Source organism: Lycium barbarum, chromosome 11 (assembly GCF_019175385.1).
Source record: "Lycium barbarum isolate Lr01 chromosome 11, ASM1917538v2, whole genome shotgun sequence".
In the NCBI taxonomy this organism is placed as follows: domain Eukaryota; kingdom Viridiplantae; phylum Streptophyta; class Magnoliopsida; order Solanales; family Solanaceae; genus Lycium; species Lycium barbarum.
Genome location: NC_083347.1, coordinates 3,112,666 through 3,131,805, shown reverse-complemented (window position 1 = coordinate 3,131,805; position 19,140 = coordinate 3,112,666). Strand labels below are relative to the sequence as shown.

Genomic DNA, 19,140 nt, shown 5'->3' with positions numbered 1-19,140 from the left:
TTGAGATCTTTCTCTTTGAATAAGATCTCAATTCCAGCGACGGTTTCATTAGATATCTTACAACTAGAATCCCTCTTTTTTCCGATCCGGTTCCTCTACCAACGTGAACCCTAGTTAGATTCAGGCATGCTACACTTTTTAGTTATTGGGAGAACCCAAGTACTCTCTTTCGGATTCAGGAAACAACTCTCAGAGATCTTTTTTCCTTTGGGAAGATACAGGAGAGAAACAATCAACCTATTGATATTGGAAGAATCCGTTAGCGTCCCTCTGTTAGAGGTGTTCCAGAAATGTCTGCGATCGAGTAAATAGCTCTACGAATGAATGGATTGGATCGACTTGGAAAATGGAAAGATTTGTACAAGTTATACGTTTCGTCACCACTTTGTGGAAAATCGTTAGGTATGAATATGTTAGAAACCTGTGACTCGATTGGTGAAATAGTATCTCTCCCCCAAAAAGCAGTTTGTATTAAAACACACCTAGTTGAGTAGACGGTGATAGTTCGGGGACTAAAAGGGAGCACTGCTAGTTTAGGTATGAAACTCGCGAAAAAGTGATAGCTGAAGTGTGTTTTTGACAATTATCTCTAAATTATATAGTGCTATCTTTGTTTTGATGACCGTGGTATCCGGGCTAGCTTGCAGACAACTTGACTAATTCTAGTACATGCTAACTCTGTCACGCCTAGTGTATTTTATGCTTTTACTGGAAATTGAACATGAGACCTTAGGTTCTTCAACGCACTATACGGAATTATAATACTATTTTGTAATGCTCTTTCTTCTGCTAACTGGGAAACAGCAATTGGATAGTTCTACAGGACCTAAAAGAAGAGAAGCCCTTGAACAAATTACTGAACATAATTGAGAGAGGAGAAAGAATGGGGAAAATGAAAATTCTGTTCTAATATTCACAATTCACAATACTCTCTTAATATTACAATTTGAGCTTCTTATGTAGTGAGGCCGTTTACACTGAAGCTGATGAAAGAAACTAACAGTTTTCAACTGAACATGACTGCTGTGACTTCACAACTGATTTTTTTTTTTCAAGATTCAAATTGTTTCCATCTTCCAATTTTGCATAATATCTGTTTCCCTCTAGAAAACATCCTTGTCCTCAATGATGAACACCTTTGATGAAATGTAAATTTTGCGCTCGCCGCTCAGCAATCATAAGAGTTTGAATAGGCTACAAGATTTTCCTTGGTTCCTGGTGATGTAAAGGGCCAATGTTCACTGTGAACAAATGTACCTTGGGCCTAACTCAACTCCAAAAGCTAGCTAATGAGCGGAGAACTGCCAAGAGCGATATTGGAACCCACCCTCTCAATTAATGTGGGGCTTAACACATCCCATACACGTGGATAACACAACACGAGGGCCCAACATTTTAATGTTGCACGTAACATATTTCTATGATCTTTTAGGCTTTCTGGAACCCTCTTATCCAAAATAATAATGAGCAGCAACTCTAATTAAGTATTTTTGGATTCTTCCTGCTACTTCTTCATTTTTGAACCATTTGAGTAATTCATTCTTTTACTTATTCTGCTTTGCAGATATAAATCATTGAAGGACTTGAAGGATGAAATATTGACTCGTCACTTCAGTCTCAAGGAGATGTCTTCTGGGTTAGTTTTGCCGGCGAATTTCTTACATTGATATCTGCCTTCCTCTCTCCTATTTGTCTCTGTGTCTGAGTATCATTCTGTGACTATTTTCTAATAGTATCATATAATGCGTCTTGAATTGTTTTTGACTGATTCTGGATGTCTATTTCACAGGTATGAATTACTGGGTATGCATCGCAACATGCAGCATCGAGTTGATTTCTTGGAGTGGGCTCCAGGTTCAAATCCATACAACAATTTGTCATCTTAACGTGTTTCTAGTATCAACATTTATCTTCCTAATGTTAATTACTTTTGTATTATTTCATGCTTCGTTGTGACATTACCATTTGGTGCTTATTTTTAGTGACATTGGGCATTCTGCAACTACTAAGTATATAGACTCCATTATCCTTTCAAACTTCATCCATCCACTACATGACATTTTGAAAGTTGCTCACCATTTGGTATCGTCTGATTTTCATTATTGCCTTAAAGTTCTCTATCCATCTAATTCAATTAGTGCTTCACGTTAAGACTGATGCGATATCACTTTAGAAAAATACTTGATTTGAGGTTTCCCATGTAAAGTAACCTTTATGCACGAACTTAAATAATTCATTGATGTTTAATGAGATTATATGCAAGTCAATGTAAATATTTATGTATCGTCAATTGTGTGACACAATTAGACGGGATGGGGAGTGGATTTAGCACTTGATGGTCAGCAATTGTTTCTTTGTTTCGGTGTTCTTTTTCCTTTTGTGGTTTTGACCTACAAGTGCTATGATGTTGAAACAGGTGCTCGCTACTGTGCTCTGATTGGTGATTTTAATGGGTGGTCAACAACTGATAATTGTGCCAGGGAGGGTCATTTTGGTCATGACGATTATGGTTATTGGTTTATTATTCTTGAAGATAAATTGCGTCAAGGAGAAGAACCTGATAAATTGTATTTTCAACAGTACAATTACGTGGATGACTATGACAAAGGTGACACTGGTATTGCCGTCGAGGAAATCTTTAAAAAAGCAAATGATGAGTATTGGGAACCTGGAGAAGATCGCTTCATTAAATCACGTTACGAGGCGGCAGCAAAGTTATATGAGGAAATGTTTGGCCCAAATGGACCTCAAACAGAAGAGGAACTAGAAGAAATGCCTGATGCAGCCACACGATACAAAGCTTGGAAAGAGCAACAAAAAACTGATCCAGCAAGTAATTTGCCGTCGTATGATGTGATAGATAATGGAAAAGAATATGATATTTTCAATGTTATAGGTGATCATGAATCATTTAAGAAATTTCGTACGAAGCAGCCTCCTATTGCTTACTGGTTGGAAACTAAAAAGGGAAGGAATGGTTGGTTACAGAAATATATGCCTGCTTTACCTCATGGAAGCAAATACAGGGTGTATTTTAACACACCAGATGGGCCTCTTGAACGAGTTTCTGCATGGGCTACTTTTGTCATTCCAGGTAAACAAGCATTTTACATCCATAACTGGTTTATATGCAATTAGCTGAGATATAACAAAAAGAATCACTCAAGCATGTAGAATTATGAATATTTTTCTTTTGCTGTATTCTGTTTGTCTGCCTATATGACCTGTCAGTGACATGCGTAAATGTATGAGTATTTACATGTTTAGGATCTTACTCACATATCCAATTGTAGCTATGACAAGTTACAAAACACACGTATAATAAATGTGTCATATTTTCTTGTCGATGATGGTGTCTAGGCCAGCTTCCACGCATATTTACTAAAACATCGAGTAATTGCAACCTCCCACTGGTATAGGTATTGGGTAAACTCTGTCCGCTAAAACTTACACCGATGGGAAGAAATCACAAAGTGTTTTTTGCATAGCTTGTCTCCCACGATACGTTCCAGTGTCATTAACTGCTAAGCCATACATTTGGGTGTGTGACAAGCTACAATATGTGTAGTGTTTATTATGAGTTATCCCTAATTTGTGCATGTATGCTTGCATGCTGACACCTCTTGCTTTTCGAATGTTCTGTTCAAAAACCTCATCCAATAATTTGCTGATAAGAAGGTTGAGCAGCGGACGGAGCTTTAAGAGTAAAGCGGGCCTCATTAACCTAGCCTAGTGATCCATCAACAAGCTTAGATCAAAATACCCCCTAACCCCGTTGGAGGTAAATGTTCATGCATCAAGTATCATTTAGGTTGAAAGGAAAAGATAGGTGACACTTTTAATTGAAGTGGTGGAGTGGTATATGGCATACACTCCGAATGTGTATAATTTACTTTATTGAAAGGTCTGTGAATATATAAACTGATGCATTATAAGTTTTATCTCGGCGAAAAAAAATCTAAGTTTTATCTGTGAAGGGAGGAAGGGGTAGGCAATTGCTGCTTGTGTAGTTCCAGCAGAGAGAGAGAGAGAGAGTGTGTGAAGGAAAAAGAGGTAGTGAGGAGAGGCAGGGTCTCCATAATTGACTTGTGCGTCATGGTTAGCACTATAAGTTGTATCTCGGTAAGAAAAAATTTAAGTTATATCTGTGAAGGGACGAAAGGGTAGGCAACTATTGCAGGGAGGGAGAGGGCCCTCCATAATTGACTTTTTTTTTCTTTTAACTTCAGCCGTAAGTCAAGCCTTTTTTTCATTATTACCACCCTCCATTATTGACTTGTGCGTTGTGACTTGTGATGAGCATTTTGAGTATAACAACCACGTACCCATTGAAATCCCACAAAGTGGAGTCTGGGGAGGGTAGAGTGTACGCAGAGTCACAGACCCTACCCCTACCTTGGGTAGATGATTCGAAATTGAATCTCCATGCCCGCTGCAAAAGAGATGCAGGACATAATCATATCATTGATTTCGTTAGCTACCGTTAGTCCTTCCTGGATATGACTGGAATATGTATTGATGTTGCTGAACTCCTTTGCTCATTTGCAGAGCAAGCATTGGCAGTCCACTGGGAACCACCTCCTGAGTATGCTTATACATGGAAACACAAGCAGCCAGTCAAGCCTAAGTCCTTGCGCATATATGAATGTCATGTTGGTATCTCTGGTCAGGAACCAAAAGTTTCCTCTTTCAATGATTTTATTAGCAAGGTGACTACATTGTCCTTTATTTTGCAATTAGTGTTGGCATCAAATCTTTTTCAAGTGTTACACTTCAAAATCTTTAGGTTGATATATCTGAACTAAATCCGTATTATTTAAAAGAAAGGTGTGTTTTACCAGAAATATTTTCTTCTATGCTGAAAGAGTGTTTTTCTTTTCTTTTATCTTTTTGCATTTGTATGGATGAAAAATTTGTTTTTTCTATGTCTTTGCAAGTTGTTAATATATTTCCTTTTTGTCATTCCAGGTCCTTCCACATGTAAAAGAAGCTGGATACAATGCAATACAAATAATAGGAGTTGTTGAGCACAAGGATTATTTCACAGTTGGATATAGAGTGAGTTACAAATTAGTTTCTCCTCAATTCTCTATCCCTGAAAGCTACATATGCTACATTCTCAAAATTGGACTTCTTTTGTGCTTGCTGCTATAAAAAAGTGAGTCATGTTATTGGACTTTCATATTATTTACTTGGGATTTGTTACATGGTCAACCAAGCTTTAACTTGGTGACAGGCGAGAACGGCCCTCTTGCGCCAAGCCTCACCTCAATTTTTTTGCCCAGGACCTCTTTTATTGAATAACAGCAAGAGGTTTAAAAAAAAAAAAAAAAAGAGAAACTTGTGGGATTACACTGGGTATGTTTTTTTTGTAATGGCCTTTGAAGGGCACAATATAAATGCAAACTTAGTGCTCCTTATCAAAAAGAAAAAGAAATGTGAACTTACTGAATGTGGCTCTAGAGTGGTGAGAACGAGACAGTTGAGGAATGAAAAAGGGGATCGGTGAAAGGAGTTAATCTGTCAATTTGTGCGTGGGTATGTCTCTGCATTTGCAGTCAATAGGATTTTATGGAAGGAGATGATGTTGAGGAAAGGTGGGACTTGGTAGTTCCCTCGGTGGTGATCGGGAGCGAGTGGTGACAAGTTGAGGGTGGCAGTGAAGGGCCAATATAGAGGTTTATAGTGGTCAGTGGTGATGTCAGGGATGGAAATGGGGCGTCACTGGTGAAGGGGCTTGGTAGTTCTAGGTAGGGAGGGTGAGGCGGAAGAAGAAAATTATTTATTGGTTTACTTCCGTTAGAGGAAGCATTGAATGGTCGTGTCTACAGCACAGCCACTAAAAAAAAAAAACACTTTTACTTCCTTACCGATCTTGTGAAACGACTAGTCTCCTTATTTTTCATCTTCTAACACCTCTTATTTCCAACCCTATAACCGAGCATAATTTTCTATTTTTGAGGGTTACAATAGTAAGCTGAATGCACAGATGGCGTTTTATGTTGAAAACTGAGAGGCAGCTTGATGCTGGGATATTTTCTCTTTATTTGAGGCAAATATCCAATTGATGCCCTTTCCTACAGTCAATTACTATATGGAATATATCAGATGCTTAATCTGCGGTTTTTATCAATCTTCGAGTCAGGCAACACTAACAGACTGTAAATTCATGAATCCTGCATGAACACAGTGTTTATTGACCGATATTATTGTCAGGTTATGCATTTGAAAGATTGCATCTTTATGCCCTCTCACTCTTTTTAGCTATTAGGCAATAGTGTAGTGGGCAACATCTTATAACCTTTTTGTATTGACTCGGAACCTGCTCAGCCTTTATGATATATAGTTTCTTTCTGATAAGGATGATTTATAGTTTCTCTCTCACCATCAATATAATTTCACCGTCTTTTTTCCTATAAAGGTGACCAATTTTTATGCTGTTAGTAGCCGTTATGGCACACCGGATGACTTCAAGCGCTTGGTTGATGAAGCACATGGTAATCCTTGACGTTTGACCGGGGCAAATATGGTTTACGTCCTGCTAAGCTGTTAGTGTCTGCTTATGTTGCACATTATTTGCTTTTCTCTTTCCTTTTGTTTTTCTGATAACTATACTCTGTATATTTGTGATTGAGGTGTCATTTTGTCACGACCCAAATCTGACACTCAGGCCGTGATCGGGCACCTGACGAGCTTCTACCCATAAGGCGAACCTTCTAAGCAAATCATGCGAAAATTAAAGAATAAAATGAATAATACGCAAAGTCTCATAATATAAAGAAAAGTGCGGAAGTGAAATACAAATACTGAGTCTTGCCCATAAACCCCATAAAAATGTCTAAGTCATGGAACTACTAGTCTGAATAGAAAAGTACGAGACGAAGCTCGGAATACTACTAAGTCAACTAAAGAAGAAGAGGCCGCCATGATCTAATGGTGGCTCACCTCTACTGAACTGGACTGAACAAAGCTGGAATGAATCAAGTATCGGCTACCTGGTCACCGTTAACCACACCTGCACACATACAACATCAACAAGTGTGAGTCTAAAAGACCCAGCAAGATCATCGACACTCTCAGCTTACCCCTGGGGCAAGTCTTTGAAATCCCTGATAATGCATAAAAGCAATTACACAGTACAAGTATATTAAATATATACAAACACCGAAGCTAAAGCTAAAATCATGAAGCACAAACAAGCAGAACATGAAATACTCTAAATCTGAATCTATGCTCACGGGACATAGTACGTATTTATCTATGTCTTACCCCGCTTTCCGGAGAGGGCATTATTTACCCCCATCTTACCTGGACGAGCAATACATGAAATACACTGAATCTGAACGTATGCTCACGGGACATAGTACGTATTTGTCTATGTCTTACCCCGTCTTCCGGAGAGGGCATTATTTACCCCCATCTTACCCGGACAAGCAATAGATGCACTACACTGAATCTGAATCTATGCTCACGGGACATAGTACGTATTTGTCTATGTCTTACCCCGTCTTCCGGAGAGGGCATTATTTACCCCCATCTTACCCGGGTTACTTAAAATTCTAGCACCTATCTCTCACCGAACATCAATCGGACCTGTGGAAGTATGCCCCTCTGAAGATATGATAAGTGGAACATACATCCATTCAATACCACTTCTAAACTTTACATTTCTATAAAATAGTATCTATTTAAGCGAAATTACGCTAAAGGACTCATACGGTCATTACTTTAGATTTTAGAAACTTGGAAATTATCTAATTTAGAACATGCTTGCCCACTCACACGAACTAAATGGTTTAAATGCATACATACAACACAAACCATATGCTTTTTATGAAAAGCAAGTAAACTAAGAGTTTAAGCCTCACTTGCCTTATAACCGGAATGCAAACCTCTCTTGAAACGCCAAAATCTCTTCAAACTATATCCGATAGCCTCAATCTATTCAAAACATGAATAACGAGTCCAAATTAGTGAAGAGAAACTAATCCCATAATTGTAAGACACCTCGGGTTCAAAGTCCAATAATTGACATGCTATTAGTCGACTTATCCCTTCAATTACTCACATAAAAAAAATGCACTGGTTTTAAAAAATGCTTTCCCTACAGACTACGGTAGAGATTCTGTCTTTCTAATCTTTACCAACCCATGAGTTGTAATTTATAAACCTAGTCTAACAATATTCAGAAACCCCAAACGAATTCTCTGTGCAAATCAAAGTGGAACTATAATCTTGAAAAGTTGTCCATTATAAAAAAATTTATATCGCTATTCCCAATGCCTATTAAACACCATCACTTACCCCATAATCATTGTGTCCCCCAAAAGGTAAATTCTTTACATTATGTCATAAAAAAAGTAACTGTACTCTTATTCTAATTCAATTCATGAAACATAGCTATAGAATAAATTTAGCATAGTACCTGAATACGACAGTTTGGACTTCTACTTCTCCCACTCTCAGTACACGTTACCAAATCCTCTCCTGATGCTACAATGTTTCCTTCTCAATACCAGAAAATTTTCTAATCCCTAATAACCTCTTAAACGTGGCCTGCAATTTGGGGGTGACTCGGCCCACCCCTTCTTTTAAAAAAAAAAAAATTATTTAAATCCTTAATTATTCAATCCATATAATGATATTTGCCCATTATGCATAATTAACTGACTATCTCAAACTATATATATATACTACTAACACTTTCAAGAAAATAAATAAATATAAGCATATGATGTGGACTATATTCCATAGTTACCCCTCCGATATGAAATCCGTTAAAATTAGTTAGTTATAATTAAGGGAATAACTCTAAAATTCACTTGAGAGTAAAAATATCGGGTCGTTACACATTTACTGATTGATTAATTGATATACACTTACTTTTTGTCAGGCTCTTTTAGTATATTTTCTGTTTAGAATAGCATAGCTTAATGCATTTTCTTTGGCATCTGGAACTTCAGAAGATGCTCGTAAGTTATTCTTGGATACCCTATAAGCCTATGTGTACTATGCTGTGCTGTCTGCAGATTGGTCAAAGTGATCAAATTTATTAAATGAGTTACGCCCGAGCAATTCCTTGACATTAACTTTCTGCCAGGTTCATTTGGAAGCTATATTTGCTTAATGCATTCTGTTTGGTTTCTTGAACTTAGAAGATGTTCATTCATTACTAGATATTCCATAAACCTAACGTCTATGCCGCTGTCTGCAGATTGCTCAACCTGAATAAAAAGAATTGAACCAGTTTCATCCTAACAATTCCTTGTAGCTAATTGCCTCAAGCTAAGACCTTACTCTTTTGCAGAACTTACCCACCTTCCTACGCTTGGCTGCATCGGAAGCATAAAACACCATTTGCCTGCCAAGGAATGTAGGAGACTTGTGAACATAGTTTATTGATTTTTGGGAATGTATTGACAGATAGTCCTATCAACTAGAGGATGCTATCTTGTGAGCCTTCAAATTATTCTGAGACATGTCTCCTTCAAAACTATTACAAGAAACGTCTTAAAACCATGTTGATATCATTAAATTCTTTCTTTTGAGGCGAATAATGGTGTCTCAATGATTATTACTTATACTATGCAACACACAACATGTCAACTTAGATTTTAAAATTACGTTAAGAAAATATTTTCCAATGCTCTCTTCAGCTTATGCCTCTTATTGCCTTTAACTTGTGTTTGCTGGTAATGATTATAAACATTGTCTTCTTACGTTAATGAATATTCTGGATAGCATTGTGATACACCTCCTTGTTATGATTTCTCTTTATTGTATTGGGTTTTACTAATCATGTTCTGTTTTTGCAGGGCTTGGACTGCTCGTCTTTTTGGAGATTGTGCACTCTTATGCAGCAGCAGATGAAATGGTTGGGTTATCTCTTTTTGATGGAACAAATGATTGCTATTTCCACACTGGTATAGTCTTCGAAGTGAGAATGTTTAGAAGCACTTGACGCCCCGGTTATTTTTTACTTGTTACATTACAAAATCAGCCGTGGAAACAGCCTCTTGCAGAAATGCAAGGTAAGGCTGCGTACAATACACCCTTGTGGTCTAGCCCTTCCCCGGACCCCGCGCATAGCGGGAGCTTAGTGCACCGGGTTGCCCTTTTACATTACAAAATCACAAACTTTGTTCCCTGATGCGTGTGTCATTTGTGGTATGCGGTTCTGGGATTCGCAAGCCAATTTGCTTACATCGCTATTATACTAGTACTAGTATCTATTCTGGAACTACTACATGACAAAAATGATTGCTGGCTTGGCCTACACCTGCTACATTATATTGGAAAAGGATTGAGCTCTGCATAGGCATCTCTAACTAGCTGAAATATCCATTGCACAAGTGTTGTCCATTAGGTATATTTAAGTTTACATTGAACAAGAGCTGTGGGCGTGCACATACACACACGTGTATGATGTGCATATGTGTGTGTGTATGTCAATTTACCCTAATAATAAAGTAAGTTATTGTCATAGACAAAATGAAAACGTAGAAATGAGAGATGGAGTGTAATATTCCATCAAAGGTCAACCTTGTTCCTTTTCCATTCGTTTTCCTAATATGCCTTTTTATATATTTATGTAGAAAACTTTATAAAAAAAATATTAATGCAAAAAATAAGTACTTTTGTTGTGCACGGCCATAAAAAATATAAACTTCAGCTCAAGCTTGGTCTACGACAGAATATAAGGACAGTCGAGGTTGGAGATTTATTTTGAATTCAAATTTGAAGAAAGTCAAGACTACACATTCACTGGTTATTCTACTAGTTCGTCTGATATACTATTTTTGTTGCCTTCGTATGTTGATGGAAGTTCTAACTAGTTGGAATTTCTCTTCAGTAACTTGGTAAAAGAACTACATATGATTAAATATTTCAATACTTTGATAGTATATGATTTTTTTTTTTTTTTTTTGGATCCTGAGTTCTATATTTACTACATAACTAGGTAAACGTGGACACCACAAATTCTGGGGCACACGGATGTTCAAATATGGAGATCCTGATGTTCTGCACTTTCTTCTTTCAAATCTGAACTGGTGAGTTTATAGTTGTATGGTTTCCATCCTATGCTTGCTATTCTCTCAGTTTCATAGCTAGCTTTAAGTTTCGTTAGACGTCAAGGTTTGGCACCAGATAAATGTTGATGGCTGTGCAATAAATGCACCACCATCCCTTAATTATTAAGCCCACACTGTATTTTTTTGTACTTTAAACCTATATATAGGTTTATGTTGTTGTCCATTTGTATCAAGTGGGAAATACAAACATAAGTCCTCTCCCTCAATTTCGCATTGTATCAGAGTAGATGCACTTTTGGTAGAATTCTAAATTGCTTCTGCTCACCGGCATGCGGCCTCATGCCACTTTCCCAGATGATATTCCATTCTTTTTTATCAAAGGGAATTGTTCCCAATTGTCCTCTCTATCCTTTGCCCATGGTCTGAAAACAATGATCCTCATTCGTGTCTCATGAAGCTAGCAAAGAAACTGCTATCCAACAACCCCCCCCCCCCCCCCCCCCCCCCCCGCCCACAAAAAAAAAAAACTCCCCCACCCCCGGTAAAAAGAAAGAAAAAAAAAATCTGCTATTTGGCACCTCGTGAAGCAAATATTTAAGCTGATAATTCATCTACAACCTGGTGGAGGTGACCCTGTTTGTCAACAGTAATCGTCTATTAGAGTGTCCTCGCCTTGTTAATCTTATGTGGATTGGTAGTGTCTAGTCAGTTGGCAGCATGTTTGTTCTCTTGCTAGTAAAGTCTCATAGATCCATGGTAACAGTACGGCTGACGCATCAGTGCATCTGATTTCTGTTTAAGAAACAAACTTCTTTGTTCAAACTAAATGCTTTCACCTAACAGACATGATTGTGCAAGAAATTGTTTTCTTGTCATTTCGCTTATACAATGATATTTTTCAGGTGGGTGGAGGAGTATCATGTCGATGGCTTCCATTTTCATTCGCTCTCATCCATGTTGTATACGCATAATGGATTTGCTTCATTTACTGGTGACATGGATGAGTAAGCATCAAAAGTTCAATTGTGTCATGTAAATTGTTCATGCATTGTTTACTTATTTAAAAAATGTTTATGCATCGTTCACCAATGACATAAATTTAAGATTCATATGTTTGCATTCTTTAACTGTATTTTGATATCTATCTTTGATTAGGAAGTGCTAGAGAGTGTAATGTGGATTAATAAACAAGTCTAGAAGGACCTCAAATTGGATAACTATGTGACTAGGATGTGTGTTAACATTCGAAGATTATGAGAATCTATCATTCTGTTGGGTGGTCTTTTTTCAACAATCTAAAACCTTTGTTGTTGCAGGTACTGCAACCAATATGTTGACAAGGACGCCTTATTGTACCTCATACTAGCAAATGAAATCCTACATGCTCTTCATCCTAATGTGATCACAATTGCGGAGGATGTAAGTCATATTTTTCAATTCTCTTGAAATTGTTCATTGCTTTCTTAGACGCTTTCGAGGAAGTAGAAGTCCTTTCCTATTGAATTTAGTTCTGCTGAGTATACCTTATGATACTTTAAGATATCTCTTGAAAAGAGAATTCACTAATCGTTTCTCAGTAAGTAAAGATAATTCATTGTTGAGTGAGTTCTACTTGTGCAAGTTTACTTCTTAGTCTTGTATTACTAGATGTGTCAGAGTCCCTTCCTTTTTTCATGCAACTTGTTGTTTTGAGACCCTTGGGTGATGTTTGGTTGGAGTAATGGAGAAATATCTCCCCGTAAAATTCAACATTGTTTAAAACAACATTTGATATGATTTTTCTGAACCACGCAAAGTTTAGCATACTTAAGGACATGTTTGGTTTCAAATTTTCTTTCCGCATAACTAGTACTTGCGTAAGTTATGCGGGAATCAATATATTTATTTTATGCAGGATAGCGTGTGGAACAAGAATGCAAGGTTAGTAATACGCAGATTAAAAATATAACCCTTCATGTAGTAATTTATATTTTATAGTAAAAAAGATAAAAACATATTTAAAAAAGTAGATTTTATAATAAATTTTAGTACAATAAATATCTAATAGCATATAATCCTTAAATTACAACTCTTGCATTACTAATCCCTGCATTATATCTTGTGCATTACTAATCCTTGCATAACCTGCTTCTAAATCAAATGACCCCTAACTGTCCTTTGATAAAGTTTTCTTTCTGTTACATAGGCAACACTGTATCCTGGACTCTGCGACCCAACTTCTCAAGGTGGACTGGGCTTTGATTATTTTTCCAATCTTTCTGCCTCAGAGATGTGGCTTGGATTACTTGAAAATACTCCTGATCATGAATGGTGCATGAGTAAGGTTGAACCTTGCGTTATTGGCTTACAGGATTTTTCTCCTTTCGAACATCTAATGCTATGGTAGTTGGTGGTATTTAATTTGGTTGTCTTATTTCAGATTGTTAGCACATTAGTGGGCGATAGACAAAATACCAATAAGATGCTTTTGTATGCAGAAAATCACAACCAGGTAGCTACAATTCTCTTTATTGTCATGTGGAATATATGGCTTTTCTTCCTTTTCCTTTACTTTTCTTTCATATATTAAAGGTCTGAGTAATCAACATTGTCTGACTGGTTGTAATTCTCCTTCTCTTGCAGTCCATTTCTGGAGGTCGTTCCTTTGCAGAAATACTGATTGGTAACTCCTCGGGCAAATCTTCTCTATCACAAGAGTCAGTGCTTAGAGGCTGCTCGTTACATAAGGTAATTTCTTGATTCTTGGTTTACACTCCATGTAGAAAGTTAATATCTGGTACCACCTAGAGCCTGCTTGCTACACAAGGGTAATTGCTTGACATTTCTTGGTTACCCTTGGTTGATTAGATCTGGTACTATGAGCAGCCGTCCTACACTCGTCTCTTAATAATATTGTCTCACTCTATTTTGGTAATCTGGCCAAAATAAATAATCTTTTGTGAACGTACATGCTTACCTCTTATTTGAGGTCAAAATTAACCTGTGTAAGATTGTCTTTGTTCTTAATTTTGTGGTCAATAAGCAGTGGCATTCATGTGAAACTTACATGTGCTTTCAAGAAGAAACTAGCCTTTAAAGATTTTCTTCTTCTGGGAAAAATAGCTCAGCTTATTGAATCTGATTTTGTTGATTCTCTGGTTAATAGATAGTTCTTCGGATAAACTCCTTAATGCAAATTATCTAAAGCATACACTAGGCTATTTCCCTCTTCTCAGCACAATTTTAGATTACTTGCCTGCTTGTGTTATGTGATATTCCTTGCATTTTGAGCTTGTCTAATTATGGCTTGAACCTTCTTGAATTAAATAGATGATCAGATTAATTACATCTACAATTGGTGGTCATGCATACCTCAACTTCATGGGCAATGAATTTGGTCACCCAAAGGTGAGAGTAGTCATTTTCTGCACATATGATTTGTGGACGGGCACAACTATAATACAGTAGATTTAGTACCAAATGACATTTGTTTCCTGCATCAGAGAGTTGAGTTTCCAATGTCAAGCAACAATTTCTCGTTTTCACTAGCTAACCGTCGCTGGGATCTATTGGAAAATGGTATACATGATCAATTGTTCTCATTTGATAAGGTAACCACTAAACTCTTAATTATGCAAAATTTGCTCTCCCCCTCCTCTCTCTCTCTCTCTCTCTCTCTGGTTTTTTATTAATCCTAATTACCGACTTTCTGGTACTCTGTGGAGAAAATACACCATATGTGCAATGCAAGCTAGGCCTAGTAGTTGGACATTAGTAAATGACTGTCACTAAATTTATCTCCCCTTTGAGTGTAGTCTTTAGTCTATATTCTGTTTGATCTTTGAGTGTAGTTTTTAGTATATATTCTGTTTGATCTTACATGTTGCTTTTCTCCTTTTTTCCATCAAGGAGTAAAGATAGTTTGGCTTCCACACATCAAGCAACCCTTTTCTGATATTCTGTGTACCTGTTCCGTTATTCTGTACTGAAAAAATGGTGTACTCTTTAGTACATATTTTGTTGGATAGCACATATTGCTTTATTCCCCTATTTTCCATCAAGGAGCATATATAGTTAGGCTTCCAAACGCCATAGCAACCGTTTCTGATACAACAACAACAACGTACCTAGTATATTCCCACAAGTGGGGATAGCAACCTTTTCTGATATTTGTGCGGAAAAGATATACTGTAGGGTCAATTAAGGTAGCTCCCATAGTTATGCATTAATAAATGAGGTTCATGTGCTACTCCCGTCTTTATTATTTTATGTCATACTTGATGGTACTTATCACCTCTCCATAACCATTATTTTTTCCTTTTTCCTTTTTAGTTGTAGCCGAGGGTCTTTCGGAAACAGCCGCCCTACCTTTCAAGGTGGGGGTTAGGTCTGCGTACACTCTACCCTCTCCAGACCCCACATGGTGGGATTATACTGGGCTTGTTGTTGATGAGATAATTTGTGTTTGATTCAATTATAGGCATATGTTATGCATCTCTTTCTTTCCAGCTCTGCTGTAAATTGGAATATTTGTTCTGCAAGCAACGGGAAAAAGAAAGAAGAGATTTTTGACTCCGTTCTTTTTCAGGATATGATGGACTTGGATAAAAATGGGAGAATTATGTCCAGAGGTCTTGCCAACATTCACCATGTCAATGATACTACTATGGTACAAACACTGCCTCTCTTTAATTTGATGGTTCTCCATTACGATTTTGACGATATTTGCCCGTATCTCGTTTTTCTAGTATGCCTGATTGATGTTAATTAGAAGGTGATGCTTGAGATGCCGTTTTATTGGGGTTTCCTAGTTAGGGTGGAGGGTCTCATATTTTAGCTGTCTGTGACCCCTACGGGCGGTTTGGGGGGGGGGGGGGGTACATCATAAAAGGTTCTTCTGCGCTGGAATTTATTAATATAACTAGTTTGTATGGCAAACATTTATTTCTTGAATATAAAGAGTGAAATTATTCTTTGGAACAGGTGATTTCTTACTTGAGAGGTCCCAATCTCTTTGTGTTCAACTTTCATCCTGCCAATTCATATGAAACATACATTATAGGTGTGGAAGAAGCTGGAGAATATCAAGTAAGTGCCATTTATCCTTTTCTTACTGTCTCCCTCAATCTAATATTTTGAAGTTTCTGTTCAACATTTGCTGTCCCTGTGGCTGAAGTTTTATGCAGCTAATTTGATCGGGCATAGAGGTGGTTGCCTTTTAGTAAATGGTTACACCTCCATTTACATATAAGTAATGAGATAAAATATTTTTGCGTCTTTCACTTTCTTCTTACGGGGATAAGAAGTATCTAAGCCTAGTGCGAGATGTAGATTTCTCCTATATTCTTACTCTCAGTCCCACATGAACATGAGGAAAAGTGGAAAAAAACGATCATCAACTTGGAATGGGTCTGTAAGTTGAAAGGATTTATGTAGCTGTTGTTTCTGTCCCTCCTGCCCTCCATAGTAAATTCATAGACTAACCACTAGCTTGTGTGAGAAGAGGATCATTTTTTCCTTTTTTTTTTTTCTCTCCCAATCCCGCATGAATATGAAGAAAAATATTACTCCTTCCGTTTCAATTTTTGTGAACCTATTTGACTAGGCACAGATTTTGAAGAAAGAAACGAAGACTTTTGAAACTTGTGGTCTTAAAACGCCATAACATTTATGAGGAATATAGTTGGCATATCATTTGATTACTTGACCTATGTATTTTCTGGCTTCTCTAGCTATAACTTGAAATTACAGAGAATATTACATCTATAGAGGAACACAGTTGACATATCATTTAATTACTTGATCTATGGATTTTTAACTTCTCTGGCTATAATTTATTGGTATTTCTTACCCTATTGTTCGTTAAACTTTTATAGGTCGCAATAAATACAGATGAAAAGAAGTACGGCGGTAGAGGACTGCTTGGCCATGATCAGAATGTTCAAAGAACCATTAGTAGAAGGTAACCAATCACTTGCGTTCCTTTTTCACTTTTTTAACATGACCCACATCTAGTCGCTTACTTACGTTCTCTACTTCCCCTAGGAAGATGACATTTCAATGTTTTTACATGATATCCGTATCAACTTTTATATAATGCGAGTCTAAATATTCCCATTTCAGAGCTGATGGAATGAGATTTAGCTTGGAAGTGCCTCTACCTAGTAGAAGTGCTCAGGTTTGAAAATTTTCTCTGAATTATTTTTTCCCAATTTTGGCTTCGAGAGTAGAAGCTCTGAACTTGCAACATTTTATGAAGTATCTCAAAGCTATTAGAAATATTATTTTGCAAACGTGAGTTCTCTTTTGGAAAGCGCTTGTGAGTTACATATTTGCTAAAACAGCCCCTCTAATTGTTACAAGTCTCAAAAAAAAAAAAAAAAAAAAAAAAAACAGCCCCTCTAATCATCCTTCGCGAACCATCGGCCAATAACCGACAAATGCTTATTTACTTGGTTTAAGTTCTGCAGGTCTACAAGTTGACCCGAATTCTAAGAGCATGATCACTCTAGCAGTCAAAGTGCCTCATATTACAACACAAAGGAAAGGTAGGTTCACACTATGCATCAGTTTGACGCAGATTCTAAACATGTATTTAAGCGCCCTCGTGCTTATTCATTAAGCTTGTATACTTTATTCATATTGTTTTCTGATCTTTAATAGGTTCTGCTTTGCCCCTTTATACTGATCAATACTGTGGCTTTTCCGAGGTGAGTTTATGTGATTCTTAAGGACGGGCTGTTGGTTAGTCAGTTGTCATGAACTTTTGCCTTCAGCATTTGGATAAGTCGCTTCTTCTGTGCAATGGGGCATGGACGAAAAAAATTGGCTTGCCATGGGGGTCAAAAGCATCTGCCAGATAAAGATTTCACGGGCCTCGAGTAGAACCCTCACTCGGTTTAGGATACACAAACAAATTAATGTGGTGTGAACAGGCTCGGACACCTTTGAAGTTGCCGGGAGAGCATTCAAATCGATGAGTCATGTTTTGTGAACATTGTGGTATCAAAAGTCATTGATTCGAGATGTACAAACACCTCTTAGAGAAGGAAATGGTACATCTTGGGTTCTACATCGGAATCAAACCATCTCATGTGACTATCTCTTATTTTGTCATATATTTGTGCTACTTCAACTTATTTCAAATGTAACCATTTCTGATAAATGTCGAGTCTTGTATAATCACACATTTATCTTGTAGATATTCATTTTATAGATGTATTTGGCCTCTAACAGTCAACTCTTGTATACCATTGCTGGTCTCAAAGCAGTTTAACTTAGTTTTACGTATTACATCTTCATCTATTATCATATATTTAGTAGACTAAGCGTAAATACTTACTGTGTTTACATTTAGCTACCATAATGCTATCTAATCGATCTCACACCACTTTTATTATCTCAAAGTTGAATCTGCACTTTTTATATTCTGTCTTCATTAAAGTTTCTAACCACTATCTTTTTGAAGGATTTCAGTTAATATATTACCGACGGTATAATTTTACTTTATTATTAGCATAAATTAACTTATGATATCATGTTTGTCAGTATCATTTTTTTGTAATTGCCAAGTTATGCTTATCATACAGATTGATAAGCAATTACCTTAGAAGCATGGGTAGATGCACAGCTTAGTATACTTGTTCGGCAAAAACCATTAGCTTTGGCCCTAATCATTTTTATGTGTTAGAGAAATTTACTAACATGTACATATAATAAGCTGGAAACTCAATAGCATAAATAGATTAGGAGTTCAAGGCAAGCGGAAGATCCCTAGAACTCATAAACTTTAAATTGTGAAATTATCTTTATTTACAAGTGACTAGATTAATATAAATATCTTTTATATTGTTAGTACATACAATTTAAACTCTTTCATAAAGGGTTTAACAAGTGGTTGATTGGCTTTTAGTATCGATAAGAGTCATACAAACAATAAGGCATGTATGAAAAGGGCAAACAAAAGAATGGAGATAAGGAGATGATCAAGCTGAGTAACACTTCTTCACAGAACGAAACGTACAATTGGAATTTGGAGTCTTATAAAAAATTAAAAAGAAAACAATATTATCACTCTTTTGCATGGCCGACACAGATATAATATAGCAGGAAGGAAAAAGGGCTTCAA

The 19,140-nt window shown here is 36.9% G+C and overlaps 1 protein-coding gene across 3 annotated transcripts in view; it reads left to right on the top strand.

Moving 5' to 3' along the window:
* LOC132617416 (1,4-alpha-glucan-branching enzyme 3, chloroplastic/amyloplastic) overlaps nucleotides 1-18,298 on the top strand; it is a 23,594-nt gene extending 5,296 nt beyond the window's left edge. Inside the window, exons 2-22 of one of the 3 annotated variants that reach the window (XM_060332417.1) lie at nucleotides 1,565-1,636; nucleotides 1,790-1,854; nucleotides 2,417-3,094; nucleotides 4,549-4,709; nucleotides 4,969-5,058; nucleotides 6,422-6,497; nucleotides 9,816-9,923; nucleotides 10,961-11,051; nucleotides 11,936-12,037; nucleotides 12,350-12,452; nucleotides 13,219-13,356; nucleotides 13,453-13,524; nucleotides 13,656-13,760; nucleotides 14,343-14,420; nucleotides 14,516-14,623; nucleotides 15,601-15,681; nucleotides 15,996-16,100; nucleotides 16,889-16,974; nucleotides 17,136-17,190; nucleotides 17,483-17,560; nucleotides 17,676-18,298. In XM_060332417.1, the coding sequence (XP_060188400.1) occupies nucleotides 1,565-1,636; nucleotides 1,790-1,854; nucleotides 2,417-3,094; nucleotides 4,549-4,709; nucleotides 4,969-5,058; nucleotides 6,422-6,497; nucleotides 9,816-9,923; nucleotides 10,961-11,051; nucleotides 11,936-12,037; nucleotides 12,350-12,452; nucleotides 13,219-13,356; nucleotides 13,453-13,524; nucleotides 13,656-13,760; nucleotides 14,343-14,420; nucleotides 14,516-14,623; nucleotides 15,601-15,681; nucleotides 15,996-16,100; nucleotides 16,889-16,974; nucleotides 17,136-17,190; nucleotides 17,483-17,515 (2,407 nt within the window). In that variant the 3' untranslated portion in view covers nucleotides 17,516-17,560; nucleotides 17,676-18,298. The remainder of the gene's footprint in view (nucleotides 1-1,564; nucleotides 1,637-1,789; nucleotides 1,855-2,416; nucleotides 3,095-4,548; nucleotides 4,710-4,968; nucleotides 5,059-6,421; nucleotides 6,498-9,815; nucleotides 9,924-10,960; nucleotides 11,052-11,935; nucleotides 12,038-12,349; nucleotides 12,453-13,218; nucleotides 13,357-13,452; nucleotides 13,525-13,655; nucleotides 13,761-14,342; nucleotides 14,421-14,515; nucleotides 14,624-15,600; nucleotides 15,682-15,995; nucleotides 16,101-16,888; nucleotides 16,975-17,135; nucleotides 17,191-17,482; nucleotides 17,561-17,675) is intronic. The other 2 variants (XR_009573727.1, XM_060332418.1) reach the window with 2 other exon arrangements.
* Nucleotides 18,299-19,140: the final 842 nt, after the last annotated feature.